General features: G+C 35.6%; 1 protein-coding gene across 8 annotated transcripts in view; it reads left to right on the top strand.

Annotated features, from left to right (window-relative positions):
• The window catches only part of GABPB1 (GA binding protein transcription factor subunit beta 1), a 61417-nt gene extending 41752 nt beyond the window's left edge, over positions 1–19665 (top strand). For 6 of the 8 annotated variants that reach the window (XM_043919759.1, XM_043919754.1, XM_043919756.1 and 3 more), the window contains 3 exons: positions 10532–10717; positions 13518–13633; positions 18159–19665. In XM_043919759.1, coding sequence (XP_043775694.1) covers positions 10532–10717; positions 13518–13633; positions 18159–18311 — 455 coding nt within the window. In that variant the 3' untranslated portion in view covers positions 18312–19665. The remainder of the gene's footprint in view (positions 1–10531; positions 10718–13517; positions 13634–18158) is intronic. The other 2 variants (XM_043919757.1, XM_043919753.1) reach the window with 1 other exon arrangement.
• Positions 19666–20505: the final 840 nt, after the last annotated feature.

Here is a 20505-nt window from a genome sequence, read left to right as displayed (position 1 = left end):
GGTTGACTTTTTTTGCATGTGACTTACAATCTTCTGTGAACACAATAATTTTTCATTTCACTGCTACATCATACTGGGATCTTTCTGAAGATATTTTAAGAGTTTGAATTAAGTTTAAGTTCAGGTAAGTACGTTGACACCAGTGTAAACAACTCAGCTGAGGTGTGTAATCACATAAAGAAATATCTTCTCACAGGTTGGTTTGCAAATGCTCAGCCAAGTTATTTCTCTGCCTCTTGATTGTCTAGTTTCTGTTGATATCAGTTACCAGACTCATCCTAATTTAGCAATGTTATATGATTTTTCAAGGACATCTCAGGATCTGGGAAATTAATTAATACTTCCATTTATATATGATGAAATTGAGGTTTTGTGAAGGTTAAATAGTTTTGCACAAAGTAGCATGGCTGTTTAGTGATGAAAGGAAGTTCATGCTCAAGGTCTGACTTATTCCTAAGTTGTATGTCTGAGACTACTCAATACACTGTTTCCTCTCTGCAGTTTCTTCAGGTTATAATTTGGTTTGTGATAAGAATAAATATTTGTAATTATCACTACTTTTACTTCTGAGGTATATCTGTTGAAACAGTCTGTTGAAATAAATGTCTTCCTTTTTGCCCTTTTTAAATGGCTGAAGAACAAAATATAAGAACCCTCAGGTCACTAATTGGTACTGCTCAGACTCTTTCCTTTTCCTGGTGCTAAGTAGTACAGTAAACATGTGTTCTGATACTGTATAACCAGACTGTAGCAGCAAGTGAACTGCATTTGAAATGGAGGCTAGCTGGCATATATGGTCCTATATATAGAAAATTGGTGCTTATGATAGTCTAGGAAACCATGCTGTTTCCTTTGAACTATGGCTTTAAAACATTCTTTCATGATTATGTTAGAAGCATCTTTGATGTATAAAACAAATCTTAATGTTACTTGAATGGGAACATCATAAAGGAAATCAGTCTAGTATAATGCTTTCACTGTGAAACCCAATGATATCTCTGTCTTCTTGATGTTACAAGCAAATATAACTTCGGATTGCCAATGTTTGATTAGAGTCTGTTACTAAATTACTTCCTTACTAGTATTTTTATGTAAATATTTCCAGTTTTGTTCTTTCCTCATAAACCTTAATTTTGCTAAGCATTTAACTTATTTGATTAAATTTTTAATTTCCATGCATAATTTTCATAATTCTTTGTCTAATAGAAGTACAAAAATATAATTCGATAAGTCTCATTATACCTTACTGAGTTTGGTGCTAATGTTCATTTTTATTAAATTGGTTTTTTGAGAATTTTTGTTTCAGTTCCTGAGTCCATAGACCTATGCTAATTTTCACAGTTATATTAAACAATTACTAGCTCTATCTTGGTAAAGGTGAGGCCAGAAAAAGATGGTGAAGCAATTGATGTAAGTCATAAATTTAATTTGGCATCTGCCTGTAATGCAGGAGACCTGGGTTCGATCCCTGGGTTGGGAAGATCCCCTGGAGAAGGGAACGGTTACCCACTCCGGTATTCTTGCCTGGAGAATCCCATAGAGAGAGGAACCTGGTGGGCTACAGACCACAGGGTTGCAAAGAGTCAGACACAACTAAGCGACGAACACTTTCACTTTCGATGGTTAATATGTACAGGGTTCTTGCTATGAGCTTGTCATCGTGCTGGGTGCTTTACTTGCATTATTTGCATTATGTCATTTTGTTGTCACAATAGTCATCTGAATTAATATACTGTCATTGACCATGAGGCTTAGTTTTCAGCTTCAAGTTTTCAGAAATACTTCATTACATCCTGAGTTAATATAAGGGACTACTCACTCAGCAAACGCATAAGAAAGTGATACATCAATCAAAATGCTAAGTTATTTATTTTTAACTTCTTAAGGAAGGATACAACTGTCTTTTGATACATAAAACTAGCTCATTTTGGAAATAAATCAGTGAAAAAATTTCTAGCCTTTAAAAGTATCAGGGCTTCCCTGGGGGCTCAGTGGTAAAGAAATTGTCTGCCAAGCAGGATATGAGGGTTCAATCTCTGGGATGGGAAGATCAACTGGAGAAGGAAATGGCAACCCACTCCAGTATTCTTGCCTGGGAAGTCCCATGGACAGAGGAGCCTGGTGGGCTACGGTCCATGGGGTCGCAAAAGAGTTGGAAATGACTTGGCGACTAAACAACAGCAAAAAGTATGCATCCACAGTTTACAAAATACTTGTTTAAAACATCCTTTATAGGAACTTCCTTGGTGGTCCGGTGGTTAAGACTCTGCCGTTCTAATGCAGGGGACGTGAGTTTGGTCCTTGGTTGGGGAATTAAGATCCCACGTGCCCCGTGGGGGGTTCAAAATTTTTTTTTTTAAATCAAAAAAATAAGTAACACATCCTTCGTAATGTTGGAATGTAATAATTCAGGAGAAATATCAGGCAGCTCAAATATTAATATAATAGTTGTCATTTTCTGTTATTAAAACTAGTAGAATTTTTGCTTGGAAATAGTTGGAAATGATCTTGTTAATTTATGTACCCAATGATTAGAAGGCGTTATTCCTTTAAATATTCTGTGATTCAAGTTTTCTACTAATTTAAACTCCTCTCAGTTATGTAGTTTGAATTAATATGATAATATCATAAGAGCAGCTTTTCTTAAATTTTGTGTGAATGAGAGTCACCTTCTCAATAATTCATTTGCCCCAGTTCTTTCCCAGTGGATTCTGATTCAGTAGGGTTAGGTTGAGGCCCTGATATCTATATTTTTAATGTGTTCTCAAAAGTGACTCTGATGGCACACCAAAATTTAAGAATTTGACACAAATTTTAACAGATTATTTCTTACTACTACTAAGTTGGATATAACTATCTAAAGATTGTGAGTGTACTACAGCAAAGATGTGCTTAAATAATATGTATGCTGTATTTATTTCATTTTTATGTGTAATTTAATATTTATTCAACTATTTATGTGGTGCATAGGTGAATCTCTACTAAGGAGAAGGTGTAGGTGAGAGGAATGGCTTTCTTAATAGCTTTAATAGTTGAGTATACTGCTACTTTGGTATAAGAAGATGAAAGAAAAACTATACAAAAGAACTATAAAAAAAGGTCTTCATGACCCAGATAATCATGATGGTGTGATCACTCACTTAGAGCCAGACATCCTGGAATGCTAAGTCAAGTGGGCCTTAGGAAGCATCACTACAAACAAAGCTAGTGGAGGTGATGGACTTCCAGTTGATCTATTTCAAATCCTAAAAGATGATGCTGTGAAAGTGCTGCACTCAGTATGCCAGCAAATCTGGAAAACTCAGCAGTGGCTACAGGACTGGAAAAGGTCATTTTTCATTCCAATCCTAAAGAAAGGCAATGCCAAGAATGCCCAAACTACCGCACAATTGCACTCATCTCACATGCTAGTCAGGTAATGCTCAAAATTCTCAAAGCCAGGCTTCAACAGTATGTGAACTGTGAACTTCCAGATATTCAAGCTGAATTTGGAAAAGGCAGAGGAACCAGCGATCAAATTGCCAACATCTGTTGGATCATCGAAAAAGCAAGAGAGTTCCAGAAAAACATCTGCTTTTTTGACTACACCAAAGCCATTGACTGTGTGGATCACCACAAACTGTGGAAAATATTTCAAGAGATGGGAATACCAGACCACCTGAGGAATACCAGACCTCCTGAGAAATCTGTATGCAGATCAGGAAGCAACAGTTAGAACTGGACATGGAGCAATAGTTCAGTTCAGTCGTTCAATCATGTCCGACTCTTTGCAACCCCATGGACTGCAGCATGCCTGGCCTCCCTGTCTATCACCAACTCCCAGAGTTTACTCAAACTCATGTCCATTGAGTTGGTGATGCCATCCAGCTATCTCATCCTCTGTCGTCCCCTTCTCCTCCCACCTTCAATCTTTCCCAGCATCAGGGTCTTTTTAAATGAGTCAGTTCTTTGCATCAGGTGGCCAAAGTATTGGAGTTTCAGCTTCAGCATCAGTCCTTCTAATGAAAATTCAGGACTGATTTCCTTTAGGATGGACTGGTTGGATCTCCTTGCAGTGCAAGGGACTCTCAAGAGTCTTCTCCAACACCACAGTTCAAAAGCATCAGTTCGGTGCTCAGCTTTCTTTATAGTCCAACTCTCATATCCATACATGACTACTGGAGAAACCATAGCTTTGACTAGATGGACCTTTGTTGGTAAAGTAGTGTCTCGGCTTTTATAATATGCTGTCTAGGTTGGTCACAACTTCTCTTCCAAGGAGCAAGCATCTTTTAATTTCATGACTGCAGTGACCATCTGCAGTGATTTTGGAGCCCAAAAAGATAAAAGTCAGCCACTGTCTCCACCATCTATTTGCCATGAAGTGATGGGACCAGATGCCATGATCTTAGTTTTCTGAATGTTGAGTTTTAAGCCAGCTTTTTCACTCTCCTCTTTCACTTTCATCAAGAGGCTCTTTAGTTCTTCTTCACTTTCTGCCATAAGAGTGGTGTTATCTGCATATCTGAGTTTATTGATACTTCTCCCAGCAATCTTAATTCCAGCTTGTGCTTCATCCAGCCCAGCATTTCTCATGATATACTCAGCATATAAGTTAAATAAGCAGGGTGAATATATAGCCTTGACGTACTCCTTTCCTGATTTGGAACCAGTCTGTTCCATGTCCAGTTCTAACTGTTGCTTCCTGACCTGCCTACTGATTTCTCAAGAGGCAGGTCAGGTGGTCTGATATTCCCATCTCTTTAAGAATTTTGTTGTGATCCACACAGTCAAAGGCTTTGGTGTAGTTAATAAAGTAGAAGTAGATGTTTTTCTGGAACTCTTGCTTTTTTGATGATCCAGAGGATATTGGCAATTTGATCTCTGGTTCCTCTGCCTTCTCTAAATCCAGCTTGGGCATCTGGAAGTTCACGGTTCACATACTGTTGAAGCCTGGTTTTGAGAATTTTGAGCATTACCTGACTAGCGTGTGAGATGAGTACAATTGTGCGGTAGTTTGAGCATTCTTAGCATTGCCTTTATTTAGGATTGGAATGAAAAATGACCTTTTCCAGTCCTGTAGCCACTGCTGAGTTTTCCAGATTTGCTGGCATACTGAGTGCAGCATTTTCACAGCATCATCTTTTAGGATTTGAAATAGATCAACTGGAATTCCATCACCTCCACTAGCTTTGTTTGTAGTGATGCTTCCTAAGGCCCACTTGACTTCACATTCCAGGATGTCTGGCTCTAGGTGAGTGATCATATCATCGTGATTATCTGGGTCGTGAAGATCTTTTTTGTATAGTTCTTCTGTGTATTCTTGGACTGCAAGGAGATCCAACCAGTCCATCCTAAAGGAAATCAGTCAGGAATATTCATTGGAAGGACTGATGCTGAAGCTGAAACTCCAATACTTTGGCCACCTGATGCAAAGAACTGACTCATTTAAAAAGGCCCTGATTCTGGGAAAGGTTGAAGGAGGGAGGTGAAATGGATGACAGAGGATGAGCTGGTTGGATGGCATCACCGACTCAATGGACATGAGTTTGAATAAACTCCCGGAGTTGGCGATAGACAGGGAGGTCAGGCATGCTGCAGTCCATGGGGCTGCAAGGAGTTGAACATGACTGAGCAACTGAACTGAGTCACTGATACTGCTACTTAAAATTTTTAAGAATTGATTTAGTAAGGAGCAAGCTTCAGGTAATTGGGATATAATTAAAACAAAAATGTGATACTGATTGTCAAAATCATACGTCTCAAATTGACATGAGAAGGATGTTATCATGTTGAGCACTTTAAATATAAAACAGTAATTATTCACTGTCATAGTCTATAGATTCAGTACGTTTATTTATCTGTAACTCATGTGCCTCTTATAAGTTTTTCTTTATTTGTACACACTGTTACTTGGTATTCTGATTTCTGCCCAAACAGATTAGAAAAATTTTATAGATTATAGCTACTACTATGAAATTGTATCTTAGCAGGTGCTGATTAGTAAGCTTTGATAAAATTTTGATTTAAAGAAAATATTACTGACCTCTTTATAAAAAATGTATATGTATATACACTCTGTCAGGGGACTAAATGTGGATATCTATTTAAACTAAGGGAAAGTGTTTATTTTTCATCTTTTAACTCACCTCTAAGTTAAGAAGGTTTCTATTATATTTGCTGGAAGTTACCATCATGGTGCTTGATAATTTTAAGAATTATATTTTTCTTTTGTCTGATATTTCATCTTCTTATACCCAATAAATCTGATTTGCAGTCTAGTTTTGATTCATTTTTTCTCTTTAGTATTTAGGTTCTTTTGCTTTATTTGATTTGTCACAGTAGTTACCTAGCCAGGTAAGAGATTTACCATCAGGAAATAATGTATGAGTTCTATATGTTTAGACACAATTGACCATTTCACTTGACTGGGAAGTTGTGCAGAGGTTTCATTAAAATGTGCTTCTTTATTTTTTTCTTATGCTCTCATTTCACTAATTTTGGAAAAAGCAAACATCTTCCTGAAACATACATATTTCAGATGTTCTCTTAGCATATTTTCCTGTGCATGAAACTAAAGGGAGTTTAGTTAGGAGTCTGTTGCAGTCACCTGGGGAAGAAATAATGGTAGCATGGATTAAGATTTGGCCAAGAGATAATAAGAAGTGAATAGAGTTGAGAGTTATTTGGATCATAGCTCAGTTGGTAAAGAATCCACCTGTAATGCAGGAGACCCTGGTTTGATTCCTGGGTCAAGAAGATCCACTGGAAAAGGGATAGGCTACCCACTCCAGTATTCTTTGCCTTCCCTTGTGGCTCAGCTGGTAAAGAATCTGCCTGCAATGCGGGAGACCTGGGTCCCATTCCTGGGTTGGGAAGATCCCCTGGAAAAGGGAAAGGCCACCCACTCTGGTATTCTGGCCTGGAGAATTCCATAGTCCATGGGGTCACAAAGAGTCAGACATGACTGAATGACTTTTACTTACACTTTATTTGGATATAGAATTGGAAGTTAAAATTGTTAGATGTAGGCCTTACATATATAGTGTAGTTTTAGTCCTTTTGAAATTAGCTCTCTTAAAACACTATTTTATGGCTCTTGTTTGCAGTCTTATATTGATGTTGCATTGCTTAGACTTGTTTTTTTTCTTGTGGCCCAGCTTTATAATCCCTTGATTAAACGGATATCTGTGACTACCCTTCTTTTTGTCTTTAGTGCAACTTTGACTAATTGTTAATACAGTGGTTTTTCCAAAGGTGTAATGAGTCTGGTGGCTGTTTCCCTCCTTTCTCCTAATAGTGAATTGGCTTTCAGGGATAAGTTAGTGGGGCTCATAATATTGTTTTGTTTTTGCCTGTTTTTTTTTTTTTTTTTAAATTTTATGTTTGAATCCAGGCGATAATACTTTTGAAATGTTACACTTTTCTTCAGTAAGCATAGTTTCTATTTTATTGTTGAAATGTTTATATACATAGAATTTTCAGTCTTTTAAAAATACCTCAAAGACAGTTTTTTCATTATCTTAGTTGAATTTTATGGCATTAAAATTCAAAAGTTATGTTGAACAAGAGGTCTCAAATATTTTCAAAGATGCTGCATGTTATCTAGCCTCTCTGTATATTACAGCCTGACTTTTAAACTAGCAATGAATGTTTATTAGTTATTTTGTTCTATCTAGGGGTTTTGTATTTGGATATATCTGTGGATGTATAATTTTTTTTTTTTTTAAATAACATTCTTTGTAAAGTTTTTAGGTTTTCTCTTTTATTCTTACATGTTTCAACACTTCACTGTTAGGTTGTTCTTAGGATTACTCAGGGGGTACTTTGTTTTCTTACATAATTGGTTTCCTTACAATTTTTTCTTAATTCCTCACCAAAGTACAACTTAAAAAGAAAGCTTTTTAGATGAAAGGCCAGAACTCTGTTACCTTAATGACAGTCATCACAAAGAATACAAAGATGAAAGTTCGAGTTGTGTCTTGATTATGTGTGATCTCAGAAATTTCTTACGTATGATTATGTTTTAGAAATATTTGCTACTTGCAGGTACCATTCATCCAGAGTGAACCTTTCTTTTTCATATGGATATTTAAAAGAAAAATCAAAGCAATAGTTACTGTGTTTGAAAGCCTCAGTAGTTATTCTATCAAGTATATTACTGTTTTGTGCCCTACATTTCATTTTATAATTATCTTCCTGAAATTTTCTTAAGTGCTTGGTGATAAAGTGTAATTATAGTTTAAGACAAACAAAAATGAGAGAACTGAAAACATAAAGATTGTTTGCATTTTGAGTATCATCTGTGGTTTGTATTGTGATATCTGATTACCCAAGTAACAGAGTCGCAGAATTACAGCCTTATCTCTTGCCATGAGTTCATCCTTGAAAACTAGGGTCCCAGTACCTATCTTACCTTTTTTTGTTTAAAAAAAGGAGTTTGTTTAATTAAGGCATAAGGGTGTATTTTGTGAATCCTGTGGTGGTTGATATCCATGTTGTTCAGCTGGAAGTTGGTAGCAGCTTAACATGTTTCAGAGTAAATGTGTATCTGAAGGGTAGCATGACTTTAGGAGAGAATTATTTTATTTAATTACACTTTTGGTAAAGTGTTACCTCAAATAACACATTTCAGAGAACCATATCATTTAGAAATAGTATTTTTTTGTCATTTCCTTTTTCAGGATTAGTTATATTAAAACTTTTTTTCATAGAAAAATTGGAGGATGAACTTTATACCTTGTACCTGTATTCATACCTGTTAACATCTTGCCACCACTGCATGTTCACACACAGACACATGCTTTTATTTTGCCAAATTATCTGAAAGTAAGTTACAGGCATCATGGCACTTCATCCTTAAATTCTTCAGCATGTATCTACCAAGAACAAGGACACCTCCTACATATTCACCATTCTATTATATTTTCTAAAAACATAAACATTAATTTAGTAATATTATCTGACATGTGATTCATATTCAAGTTTCCTCAACCCCAAAATGTCCTTTATAATGGTTTGTTTTCATCTGGGATCCAGTCAAAGTTCACACCCTGTATTCAATTATTTTGTCTTTTGAGTCTCCCCCAAACTAGGATAGTCCTACTGTATTGCTTGTTTTTTTTCTTTTTTATACTTAAAAAATTTTATTTATTTGGCTATGGAGGATCTTAGTTGTGGCACATGGGATTTAGTTCCTTGACCAGATCTAACTCCCTTTGTTGGGAGCACGGAGTCTTAGCCACAGGACCACCAGGGAAGTCCCCCTTGCTTGTTCTTTATGACTTTGAACTCTGTAGATTCATTTGAACATTTTTCTCAAAAACATTTCACCGGTGTTTAATGAATTGTCACAAGGTAAATATTCTTGTCTAATCTCATTGCTCAGCTTATAAATGGACAGTACTCATTATGTCTGCTGTGTCTGATTTATACTACCCAGTATGTTTTTTTGTCAGATTTACCCATGTTTTGTATTTTAGTCACTTTAATTGCTATGTAGTATTCCAGTGTGAGAATCTACCATAGTTTGTTTATTCATTCTACTTTTGATGGATATCTGATTTGTTTCAAGTTTTTGACTAACATGAGTAAAGTTACTGTGAATGTTTCTGTGTATATATTTTGGGATCAGTAGTTGGATACAGAATTGCCTGTGGGAAAGGATTTTGGCAATTTCTTTACCTAGGCAAGATCTGGAGTGCTGCTGTTTTCAGCTGCCAGAATCCTGTCTGAACCTTTCGTAAAATACTGAGAGCATAGTTTTGAATTTTACTTATGTAAATGTTAATGTATTATTTGATATCCAACAGTACCGGATCTGTGTGCCACTTACTATAAAGGCAGCCCTTGCTCACACAATCCAAAAAGGGAATGCTGTTTATTCTGTCTGCTTGAGAAGTACAGAACTCCATGTTTTGTTGGATGGGAAATGTATATCAGCTCATTTGTAAATTTAGATGGAGTATCACCACATACAGTATTTTAATTTTTGGATTTTAGAATTTTATTAAGATGGTAAAAGTACTTTGTCATATCTGTGACCTTAGGAGATCTTATAAATTTTGTACCTCACAGAACTAAATGAAGGCAGTTTATTTAAACACATGTATGCATAGATAGCTGAAACTCCCTTATTGTAAATTGTGGAACTTGTAATCAGCTGTTTATATAGGTATCTACAGCACCACTAGAGACTGAATTTAAAAACCATGTAAAAGCTCTCCTGTATAAGAAAGATGGCTTCCCTGGGGGCTCAGATTGTGAAGAATCTGCCTGCCATGCAGGAGACCTGGGTTTGATCACTGGTTTGGGAAGATACCCTGGAGGAGGGCATGGCAACCCATTCCAGTATTCTTGCCTGGAGAATCCCACAGACAGAGGAGCCTAGCAGGCTACAGTCCATGTGGTCGCAAAGAGTCAGACACAGCTGAGTGGGTAGCTCACTCATAAGAAAGAAGCAAGGACAGCAAAACTAGCAGAGCAAAAACAAACTTCTCATGCTTCTGTATATGTTCATTGATTTTCACATATATATATATTTTTTTTCCAGTAGTGGCTACGGAGGAAGTAGTTACTGCAGAATCTGTGGATGGTGCAATTCAACAAGTAGTTAGTTCAGGGGGTCAGCAAGTCATCACAATAGTTACAGATGGAATTCAGCTTGGAAATTTGCACTCCATTCCAACAAGTGGAATAGGTCAGCCTATCATTGTGACCATGCCAGATGGACAACAAGGTTGGTAGAAGGCATTTACATAAATGGTGTTTATTCTTAATTCTCATGAAATTGTGTCATGTTTTTCTTTCTTTCTTTTTTTTTTTTCATGTTTTTCAAAACATTTATTTTTGCCTTAAAGTATGTTTTTGTAACATTTTACAACAGACTTAATTGCCTAATTGTATTTTCTTTGTTGTTCATTCACTAAGTTATGTCCAATTTAGGCTACTATTAAAGTTAACTTGCTTTCTCTGAGTGTATATTAGGTAGAAAGAGGAACTGGCCCCAAAATATTCTAATTGGAAAACGAGCTTAAGTAAATATTTCAATATCAGTATAGGACAGTACTTTCCTAGGCCATTTAATACAGTTCAGATATTGTATGAGCTTGTAAAAACACTATGTGAGAAAAGGCTACTCTAAAAGAAGTTGGACACGGTGGCAACTTTTAGCAGCTTTGTTGATAATTGTCCCATTTTTTTTCATTTTGAGTAATAAGAAAGTAGTAATAAAATGGATGAAACATAAGCCCCAGGTACATTTTAATCAAACTAAAAGGCTGAGAAAACCACAAAATTCCATATTTTAAGTGATTGCCAAAAACATCTTAAGATCTAAGCCAGGGCAGGAGAACCCTCAGGGAAACCCATAGTCGTACATCAAGAAAAGGAGTTGAGCTCAAAAATCAGCAATAAATAAACACTTCCAGCAAGACAGGGCCGAGTCTGAGTGGGCAGTGCTGCACGTAGGGTTAAAATAGACTAGACAGGAAAGCTGAAGGAAGCAGAAAGAGAAGGTGCAGAAAGCTCCTATCTGAGCAAGCATCACCCTGTGCCCAGTACTTCCCAGTCCCTGCCCTGACCTAAAAGAAAAGTATGTGCACACACTAACCTTCTGGAAAATGACTCAGGTTTGTAGGCACTAAGCCTCTTCATGGCCATGAAGGAAGTGGGGGAAGGGAAGGACTGGAGGGAGAAGTCCTCCTAAACCAGGTTTGGTTGAGAGTGGCAGGGAGGTATGGCCCTGCAGAGAGACCAGATCTCAAGGGAAGATTTTGTTGCTTTAGCAGTGGAGGAGGAAACGCTTGACCTGTGAAGCCTGGGAGGCTTTTCTCTCCTGCAGGTGCTCCAGGATTTGGATGAAGACCAAGTACTTTCACAAGCTTTAAGGAATAATCCTAACTATATAGAAAAGAAGCAGCTTTCAGAGTCTTTGTTTTAAGCAAACACAACATTGTTTCCAAAACTTGATATTATACACACAGACTAATCGCACTGATGAACAAATGGAAAGAAACGCATGTTTTTGGATAAAATGACTCACTGTCATAAAGCTCTCAATTCTTCCTGACCTAATTGATAAATGTAATGGGATAGGGGGGAAAGGCTGTATTAATTTAATAGAACTGCCACAACAAACTATCACAGTCTGGGTGACTTAACAGAAATTTATCTTCTCACAGTACTGAAGGCTGAAAGTCCAAGATCAAGGTGCTGGTTTTTTCCCGAGGCCTTTCTCCTTGGCTTACAAATGGTTGCCTTCTTGTTGTGTCCTTACAGAGTCACCCCTCAGTCTGTGTATGTTGTCTGTGACCTAACCTCTTACAAGGATAGCAATCATACTGTATTAGGACCCATTCAAATGATCTAATTTTACCTGTTTAACCTTTTTAAAGGCCCTGTCTCCAAAGGCATTCTGAGGTACTGAGGATTAGGACTTAAACATTTGAATTTTGAGGGGGATGCAATTTAGGCCATAATAAAAACCAATAGGTCTTTTTCTGGAACTTGCCAAACCGATTCTGAAATTTATACTGATGGAGGAGGAGGAAGAGCAATGAGGGGAACTTACTGAATATTAATATAAACATTTAAAGCCTTCATAATTTAAAATTATAAATAGCATATGACTATATAGACTATGTAGACAGTCCAGTGAAACAAATGTCAAGTTCTCAGTTCTTTTTGAGTGAATTTTTAAATGTTGTTTGATATGAGTTAAAAGAAATACTTTAATTCTCAATATTTGTAATGTTTTTAATTAATAATAGTTTTACTATTTTTCATTTGTTTACATTTATAAATGACAGTAGGAGAGTTTTTAATGTTTTGATGTTAGAAGCTGTGGGACAGTTGTATTCTCCCCAATGATTAGTAAGATTGTTTTGCGTAGTTTAAGCTTGCACACTCATATTTACGTTCTTGCTCTGTTATGCAAAGCAAGGACAGCCTGTCCCTCTCAGTATATTTACATTTGTATAAATAGATACAAAAAATTGGGGCAAAGTCCAACAACCCAATGAAAGAGCAAAGCTTATGAGCAGACAGTGTTCATAATAGTGTATCCACATAGTGGAATATAATGCAGCTAAATTAAAGAAAGCTCTGTAAGTATTGATGAAAGGTACCTAGATAAATGAAGTGAAAACAGCAGATACTTTCGTGGAAGAAAGAGAATTGCAAATTCATATTTGTTTTTACGTGAATGAACACAAGAACAATGCATAAGAAACCAATAAAAGCAATTATCTGTTAGCAAAATATGCTTGTTAAGTATTATTTTGATGTTGAGCCATATGAATGAATATATTATCTATAAAATTAAAAAATAGGTGCTTTAAATGATAGTTTTCAGTAAAAAGGCAAGAAGTTGAAGACAAAAATATGGACATTTCTCATAAAAAGGAACTCAGTGTTATGAAATTAGTGTTTTTGGAATATATTTATCTTAGATGAGTTGCATCAACAATATCAAGACTAGTTTTAATTCTTCTAAACCTATCTGAAAATGAAGTAATGAGTAAATTTTTTCATTTTAGTATTAACAGTACCAGCAACGGACATTGCTGAAGAAACTGTTATAAGTGAAGAACCACCAGCCAAAAGACAATGTATCGAAATAATTGAAAACCGGGTGGAGTCTGCAGAAATAGAAGTAAGGAGTCTTTTACCCGGTGTGTTTTGCTGCAGTCATCCAAAATAAATTTCATCTGCTTTTTTTTGGTCTATATTTATTGCTGACAGAATTGTTTTGATATAGAATGAGTACTTTTTGTCTAATTTTTTTTTGCCTTATTCATATAGCAAGCCTTCAATAAATAAATATTGAATGAATGAATGAATGAGTGAAGAATCTGTTTGTAACAGTCTTTCATCATGGTAACATTGGAATGTCTTTGGTTTTTGCACTTCATCCTTTATTTTCTATTAAATTTACATACATCATTCTCACAATCACTAAAGGGAATGTCACTATGTATTGACTAAACATTTTTTTCTTTCAAAAATGAAATGCAAATGTCTGTTTGGCCTGGAGGATCCTCTTAAAGAATGTTGGAGTTTGTCAACTGAGTTATTTTTTTGAAAAAGCCATAGATAACCACTTATTTCACTGTTGAGTCCATTAAGGAAATTAAATGTAGACTAGCTGTTGATAGGGTCACCTTTTTTTTTACCTCTGCCAGTCTAGTTTGAAATTGTAAACTAGTTTGTAAATATAACTATACAATAGTTACCTCATAGATTTTTTTCTCACATTACTGTAAATAGAATTGTTCCCCCAATTTTATAATTAACTAACATCAAAATGAAAATAAGATCATCCTTGAATAACTTTGAAAGAGCAACTGCAATGTAAAGACAAGAAGTTTGGATTTGAAATTAAATGAGCTGGATTTGAATCCCACTTCTTGCCCCTCCTATTAGCTTTGAGGCAAGTTATCTTACCTTTCTGCACTTGTTTTATTTTCTCCCACATTTGAATTTAAGATAACAATATCTGCATTTTGGGGGTTTTATGAGAGTTGAAAAAGTCAGCCTATTGTTATATTCACATTCATATTATCTAATATATGTGAATAGTAAACATTAGTGAGTATTTTGGAATTCTTTGTTAAGGTTCTTGTTATTATAGAAAAAAGTATTTAAAAAAATGTCACCTAAAGGAAACATAATTCTGAGGACAGTTAGAAAATATTCTTGCCCAAATTCATTTACATATAAGACTAGTGGCCACAATCTCAAAGTATGTATTACTGAGTTAAGAAGAATTTAATTCATGGTTTAGCCAGATGTTTAGTAATGTTTAATTATTGAGGGTGTGTTGTTTTATTTCTTCAAAATTTAGAGTAATACACTAAAGTTCTTATAAATTAACCATTTATTTCATTGAATGGTGTCAGTATACTTATTATTTAATCTTTAATATCTTTTACAGATAAATCAGTTGATCTTTTTTTTTCTGGCATATAAAATGAAAAAGATTTTGTCATGTAATTTGCTTTAACTATTTAATAAAACACTTTTAAATTACTTGAATTTTTATTGAACATAAACTGACTCAGTTCAACATTTCTTTTAATTGGAGTACAGTTGATTTATGTGAGTTCACCATTTTTAAAACAGTGAATATGCAGCTTGTATTTTTTATTTACCTAATGATCAGGGAGAGTTGCTGTTTTCTTCAAAGTTCACCCTAATTCCACCTACAGTCTTTTCAGAAACCAGGGAGAATAATTACAAATAACAAGGAAGTATGAGTTGAGGTATATAGATTAACTAGAACCAAGGAGACAGCACTTCAGGGAGATGGAATTTTACCTTGATATAAAGAACTTAAGGAAGTTAGAGTTTCAGCTCAATTTTAGTAATTAGAGTTATCTGGCAATAGAAATCTTATTTGCCATTACCGGAAATGTTCAGGCCAAAGCTGCATAATCTTAGAGCTGCTGCAGAGAGACCTTGAAGCATAGAGTGAGCAGAGATGGTAGAGGTGGACAGGGGATACAGAATGAAGAGAGACCTCCAATGTTCTCAGTAAGCCGTTTGCTTAGAGTACATGCAGTAGTTCTTCGGATTTTATTTTCATAGGTGACCAGTGAGTTATCTTAGGGGTATACTTTTATATTCCTTTCTAAGTGATTGCTTGGCCAAAAACCTCAAAAGTTTCTCTAAAGCAGTGGTTCTTAACTGGACCAGTTTTGACTCCAGGGGACATTTGACAATATCTGGATACATTTCAGGTTGTCACAATGAGGGAAATGCCACTGACATTTAGGGGGTAGAGGCCGGGGATGCTGCTAAACATTCCATAGGGTGTGTTTTGCCTTCTGTTCAGCCTTCAAGTGGAAAAGCAGCCACAGACAGTTTGGTAATGAGTGGGTATGGCTGTATTTCTGTAGAACTTTATTTATAAAAATAGGATCATGTTTGGCCCATGGCAGTTAGAGTATGTTTACACACAAGCAGACAGCTCACACACCCTGCCTCAGTTTCTTTTTTAAAAAAACATTTAATGGTTAAGAATATGAGTCTGGAATCAAATTTAGGTTTGAATGATAATTTTCTGAGTGTGATTGGTCAAGTTTTTTAACCTTTCAAGGCTTGGCTTCCCCATCCGTAAGAAGGGGACAATAATAACTCCTACATTATTAAATTGTTGTAAGGTTCAAATGAGAATGCATGTGAAGGACTAGTACATTGGTGAGCACATAGTAAATGCTTAGTAACTTGCTATTATTTTTATCTTCTAAAAGTTACACTGAGGTATGGTAGAAGATAAGTCACTATTATGATTTTTTGCTTTATAATAGGTAAAGTAAAATAAATTTGAATATTAAAAAATCACATATAAAACTGTTAAAAGATAATTCTAATAGTTGAAGCAAAATTTGAGAATATTTGGAAATAAGAAAGCAAATTCAAAGCCTTTGTTCCATTATTCTGTTGCCTAATTAATATATTGTTGGGCATGAAGTTGTAGTGTAAGACAAATATCTTCCTTATTGGTTTCATAGACTGAAATAATTGTGAGTCTCTTGCTCTGTCTAAATGTGAATAAATAGCTAATTTTATAAGGTACCTTGAAGTTTATCTTTTCTAATATTTCCTACCAAATCAGGGTAAGTTTTTAATCCATATTCAAAACTTTGACTGGCAAAGGATCTTATTAGGACAGGTAAAATGGTAAAACATTTAAATGCTCAGCTGTGTGTTCTCCTACCAGAGCAAAGTGGTACCCTTTCTAAAGTCCTGCAGTTCACTGCCAGGGACCGGTGTCCATTGCTTATATGAGGTTGGCATCTTGCCTGTAGTAAGGAGAAAAGAGTAGCAGAGTAGGGCTTAGGCATTTCTTAACTTGGAGATGACGGACACATCTTTCTTCTACTGTACATTTTATGTAATTGGACAATTTGGAGACTACATGTGTAATCAATCACTCCAACTTTTGGTGGACTCATGGGAAAAACTAATGTTGGATCTAGCTTCATTCCCAGTGTAAGGAAGGCAGTGGATCACAGGAAGGCAGGACTATTATACATGTTCCTTCTTATGGACCATGTGAATGGTGAAGGGAAGGGAAACTTTTGGTGTTCCCAATGGACATGGGTCAAGGAGAGAGTGGAAGAGACCCTTATAGTATCCTCTTTCCCAGCAAGATGCCAACCCCTTGCCTTTACCTTCAGTTTTCTCTGGTTAAGTGTGAACCTGGCCTAATTTTATGACTATTAGTTCTGCTGTTGTCCCCCACCTCATTCAGAGGGCTTGTGCTTCTGAGATGAGATTGAGCTTGGGCCTGTGCAAGTTGAGTTTTTGTCCATATACTTACTGGAGGTATGGGAAAGGAGTTGAAATGTTTTCCCTTAGACAACTGTATAAGGGCAGAGTTAGGAGGAGGAGAAAGAATATCATTTTCATTGGACCAGATTTGTGTTTCGCCCTCAGTTTATTCACGAACTTAATACACGTGTTTTACAATATATAATGAATCACAATAGAGAAATTGATATTTTAATGGTTTGTAAAATGGTATAATTTAGGAAATACTAATCTAGACCAGCCCTCTTCATTTTGAAGGTGAGGAATCTTGCTTGCTATCATAGGAAATGATAGTCTTAAAACAAAGTAATAGTAGAACCTCATAAACCTGACTCCTTATTATTGTGTTATGGGAAAGCTACATCATCTCTGAGCATCATTTTTCTCATCTATAAAATGGGCATAATATCTATCTTAGAGACTTATTATTGGAAATCACCTTGTTAATCAACATACATAATGGGTTTTCAATAAATACTATTTCTTTTATAATTAGTAGCTTTTTAACATCACAGATAAAGATGTAAAGAGGTATGGCTATATATTTCCCTATTTAAGTTTTTCACTAGTTTTATAGTTGGTATAAAAGTACAGGTACCCAGTTTGGGTTCATCATGGTAGTTTTATTTCTAATTAGCAAATAATTTCCTTGAGGTCAGAAACTAATCTTTATCTCATAGTGAGAAGCTCAAAATGAGGGCTTTAATTATAAGGGAATTGGTTGAAAAGGCAAGATGTCTCAGAAATAGCAATAGATAGCTACTTTTAACTACTATAGATTTCTTTATTTGTAGGATATATGCTTGAATGTGTTAATGTATTTGTGCAGTTATGAAAAAAAAAACACTTTTTTTTTTAATTAGGAGAGAGAAGCTCTTCAGAAACAGCTGGATGAAGCTAATCGAGAAGCACAGAAATACCGACAGCAACTTCTAAAGAAAGAACAGGAAGCAGAGGCCTACAGACAGAAATTAGAAGCTATGACACGTCTTCAGACTAATAAAGAAGCTGTTTAATTGAAATGAACATATAGTTTGAGTTTACTTTTGCTCAAGAAAGAATACAATCTTGAACTGTACACAATAAGGTGCAGTCATGGGAAGACAGGATAATTGAAGAGACTGCAGATGGATAATTGGACTTAAGCCATGAGCTCTGAGTTCTTGTAACATAAAACTTTAGAAGTTGTGAAATGTATTTAAAACTGAATTCTGTAAATAGTTGTTTTTTTTTTACAGTTCCAAATGAGTTGATAAAGATTGTTGAAGAGATCCAAAAACACAATAAGCCACCGTTTTTGTGAATTCTTTTTGATATTAGTACAAACCTTAATTTCTCAGAAATGGAACAGTTTTAAGGGTGATCGTTGTTGATTAGACCAAATGTGTAATAATTATGTGGTGGACTGATGCTGGAATTACTCCTGTCGGTATAAACTTCTATATGAAGAGAAGATTTCTACCAGGAAATCTTTGTACAGCTTTAAGTTGTCTCAGATTCTCTGAAAACATTTTTTAGAAAGCAGATTTTTATATTTGTTCAATTTCAGCTATACCCAAGTAGATTTACATGTATATGAAGCAAATATTTTTTAAAACTTTCTGTTTGTACATATTCTGCATGTTTTATAATTTTGGAATGCATCACTTGCATAGGTATTATTTTTCCCACAAAGATGATGAAAGTTACTAGGAAAGAAAGAAACCCTTTTAGTCTGTAGGTCCTTGAAACTAAGTAAGCTAGCAGCTGGTTTTATTGGAATGACAATGTTCTTGGAAGGAGCAGCTTACAAGATACCTTGAATTTGCAAACTGCAAAATTTATGCTTTTTTGAAAATTTCGTAGTGGGGACGTGAAACTATTCTGTGCCTTCCATCATGATTTCCACATGAAAGCACTTTAAGGCACTGGATTTTAAGATAATGTTTTTGGAAAACTCAAAACATATGGGTTTCTGAAATACTTCATGGACTCATTTCCCCCCCAGGAAATTATTCTTACAGAAAAAAAAAAATTGCTTTTGTATGTAGAACAAGAACTTTTTGTACTACAGTGATGCTATAGATATGTCTAACATAACTTTTACTTCTCCCTGTGAAAGCTGTAAGTCTGTGCTGTGACTGGCTCTCATCACAGTATTGTTGAATTCCACAAATGTATGGACATTAAACTCTGACATACTGTTGCTTTTTTTGTAAAACATAACTTCAAGCTCTTTTCTTGGTTTATTTTTTAATGTTTTATTGCTTTATGAAAATGTTTAACCCTAAGACCCTTCTAGATTACCTATACTGTATAAAGAAGCAGTTACCCTTAAAACTGTACTCTGGCCTACTTTTCTATTTTACAATTAAATATCTTTTCCACATATGTTCAGTGTAGACTTATATTTTTGACCACATTTTTTCACACATTAAAAACTTTGTTCTGTGTATTATGGCAATATTCCACCCTTGCTGTTGAGTCACTAAGTCATGTCCAGCTCTTTGTCACTCCATAACTACAGCACACCAGGTCTTCCCCTGTCCCCTGGAGTGTGCTCAAAGTCATGTCCTTTGAGTGAGTGATGCTATCTAACCATCACATCCTCTGCCGCCCTATTCTCCTTTTGCCTTCAGTCTTTCCCAGCATCAGGATCTTTTCCAGTGAGTTGGCTCTTCTCATCCAAACTATTGGAGCTTCAGCTTTAGCATCAGTCTTTCCAGTGAATATTCAGGGTTGATTTCCTTTAGAATTGATTGGTTTGATCTTGTTGCAATTCAAGGACTATCAGGAGTCTTCTACACCACAATTTGAAAGCATCAATTCTTTGACGCTCAAGTGTTCTTTATGGTCCAACTGTCTCATCCATATGTGACTACTGGAAAAACCATAGCTTTGACTATACGGACCTTTGTTGGCAAAGTGATGTCTCTGCTTTTTAATATGTTGTCTAGGTTGTTCATAACTTTCCTTCCAAGGAGTGAGCATCTTTTAATTTCATGGCTGCAGCCACCATCTGCAGTGATTTTGGAGCCCAAGGAAACAAAGTCTGTCACTGCTTCCACTTTTCCCCCTTCTATTTGCCATAAAGGGATGTGACTGGATACCATCTTAATTTTTTTCTTAGTTTAGTTTTTTTCATGTTGAGTTTCCAGCCAGCTTTTTCACTCTTCTCTTTCACCCTCATCAAGAGGCTCTTTAGTTCCTCTTCACTTTCTGCCATTAGAG

Source organism: Cervus elaphus, chromosome 12 (genome assembly GCF_910594005.1).
Source record: "Cervus elaphus chromosome 12, mCerEla1.1, whole genome shotgun sequence".
NCBI lineage: Eukaryota > Metazoa > Chordata > Mammalia > Artiodactyla > Cervidae > Cervus > Cervus elaphus.
The sequence above is the reverse complement of the archived record's forward strand: the minus strand, read 5'-3'. Positions and strand labels throughout refer to the sequence as shown.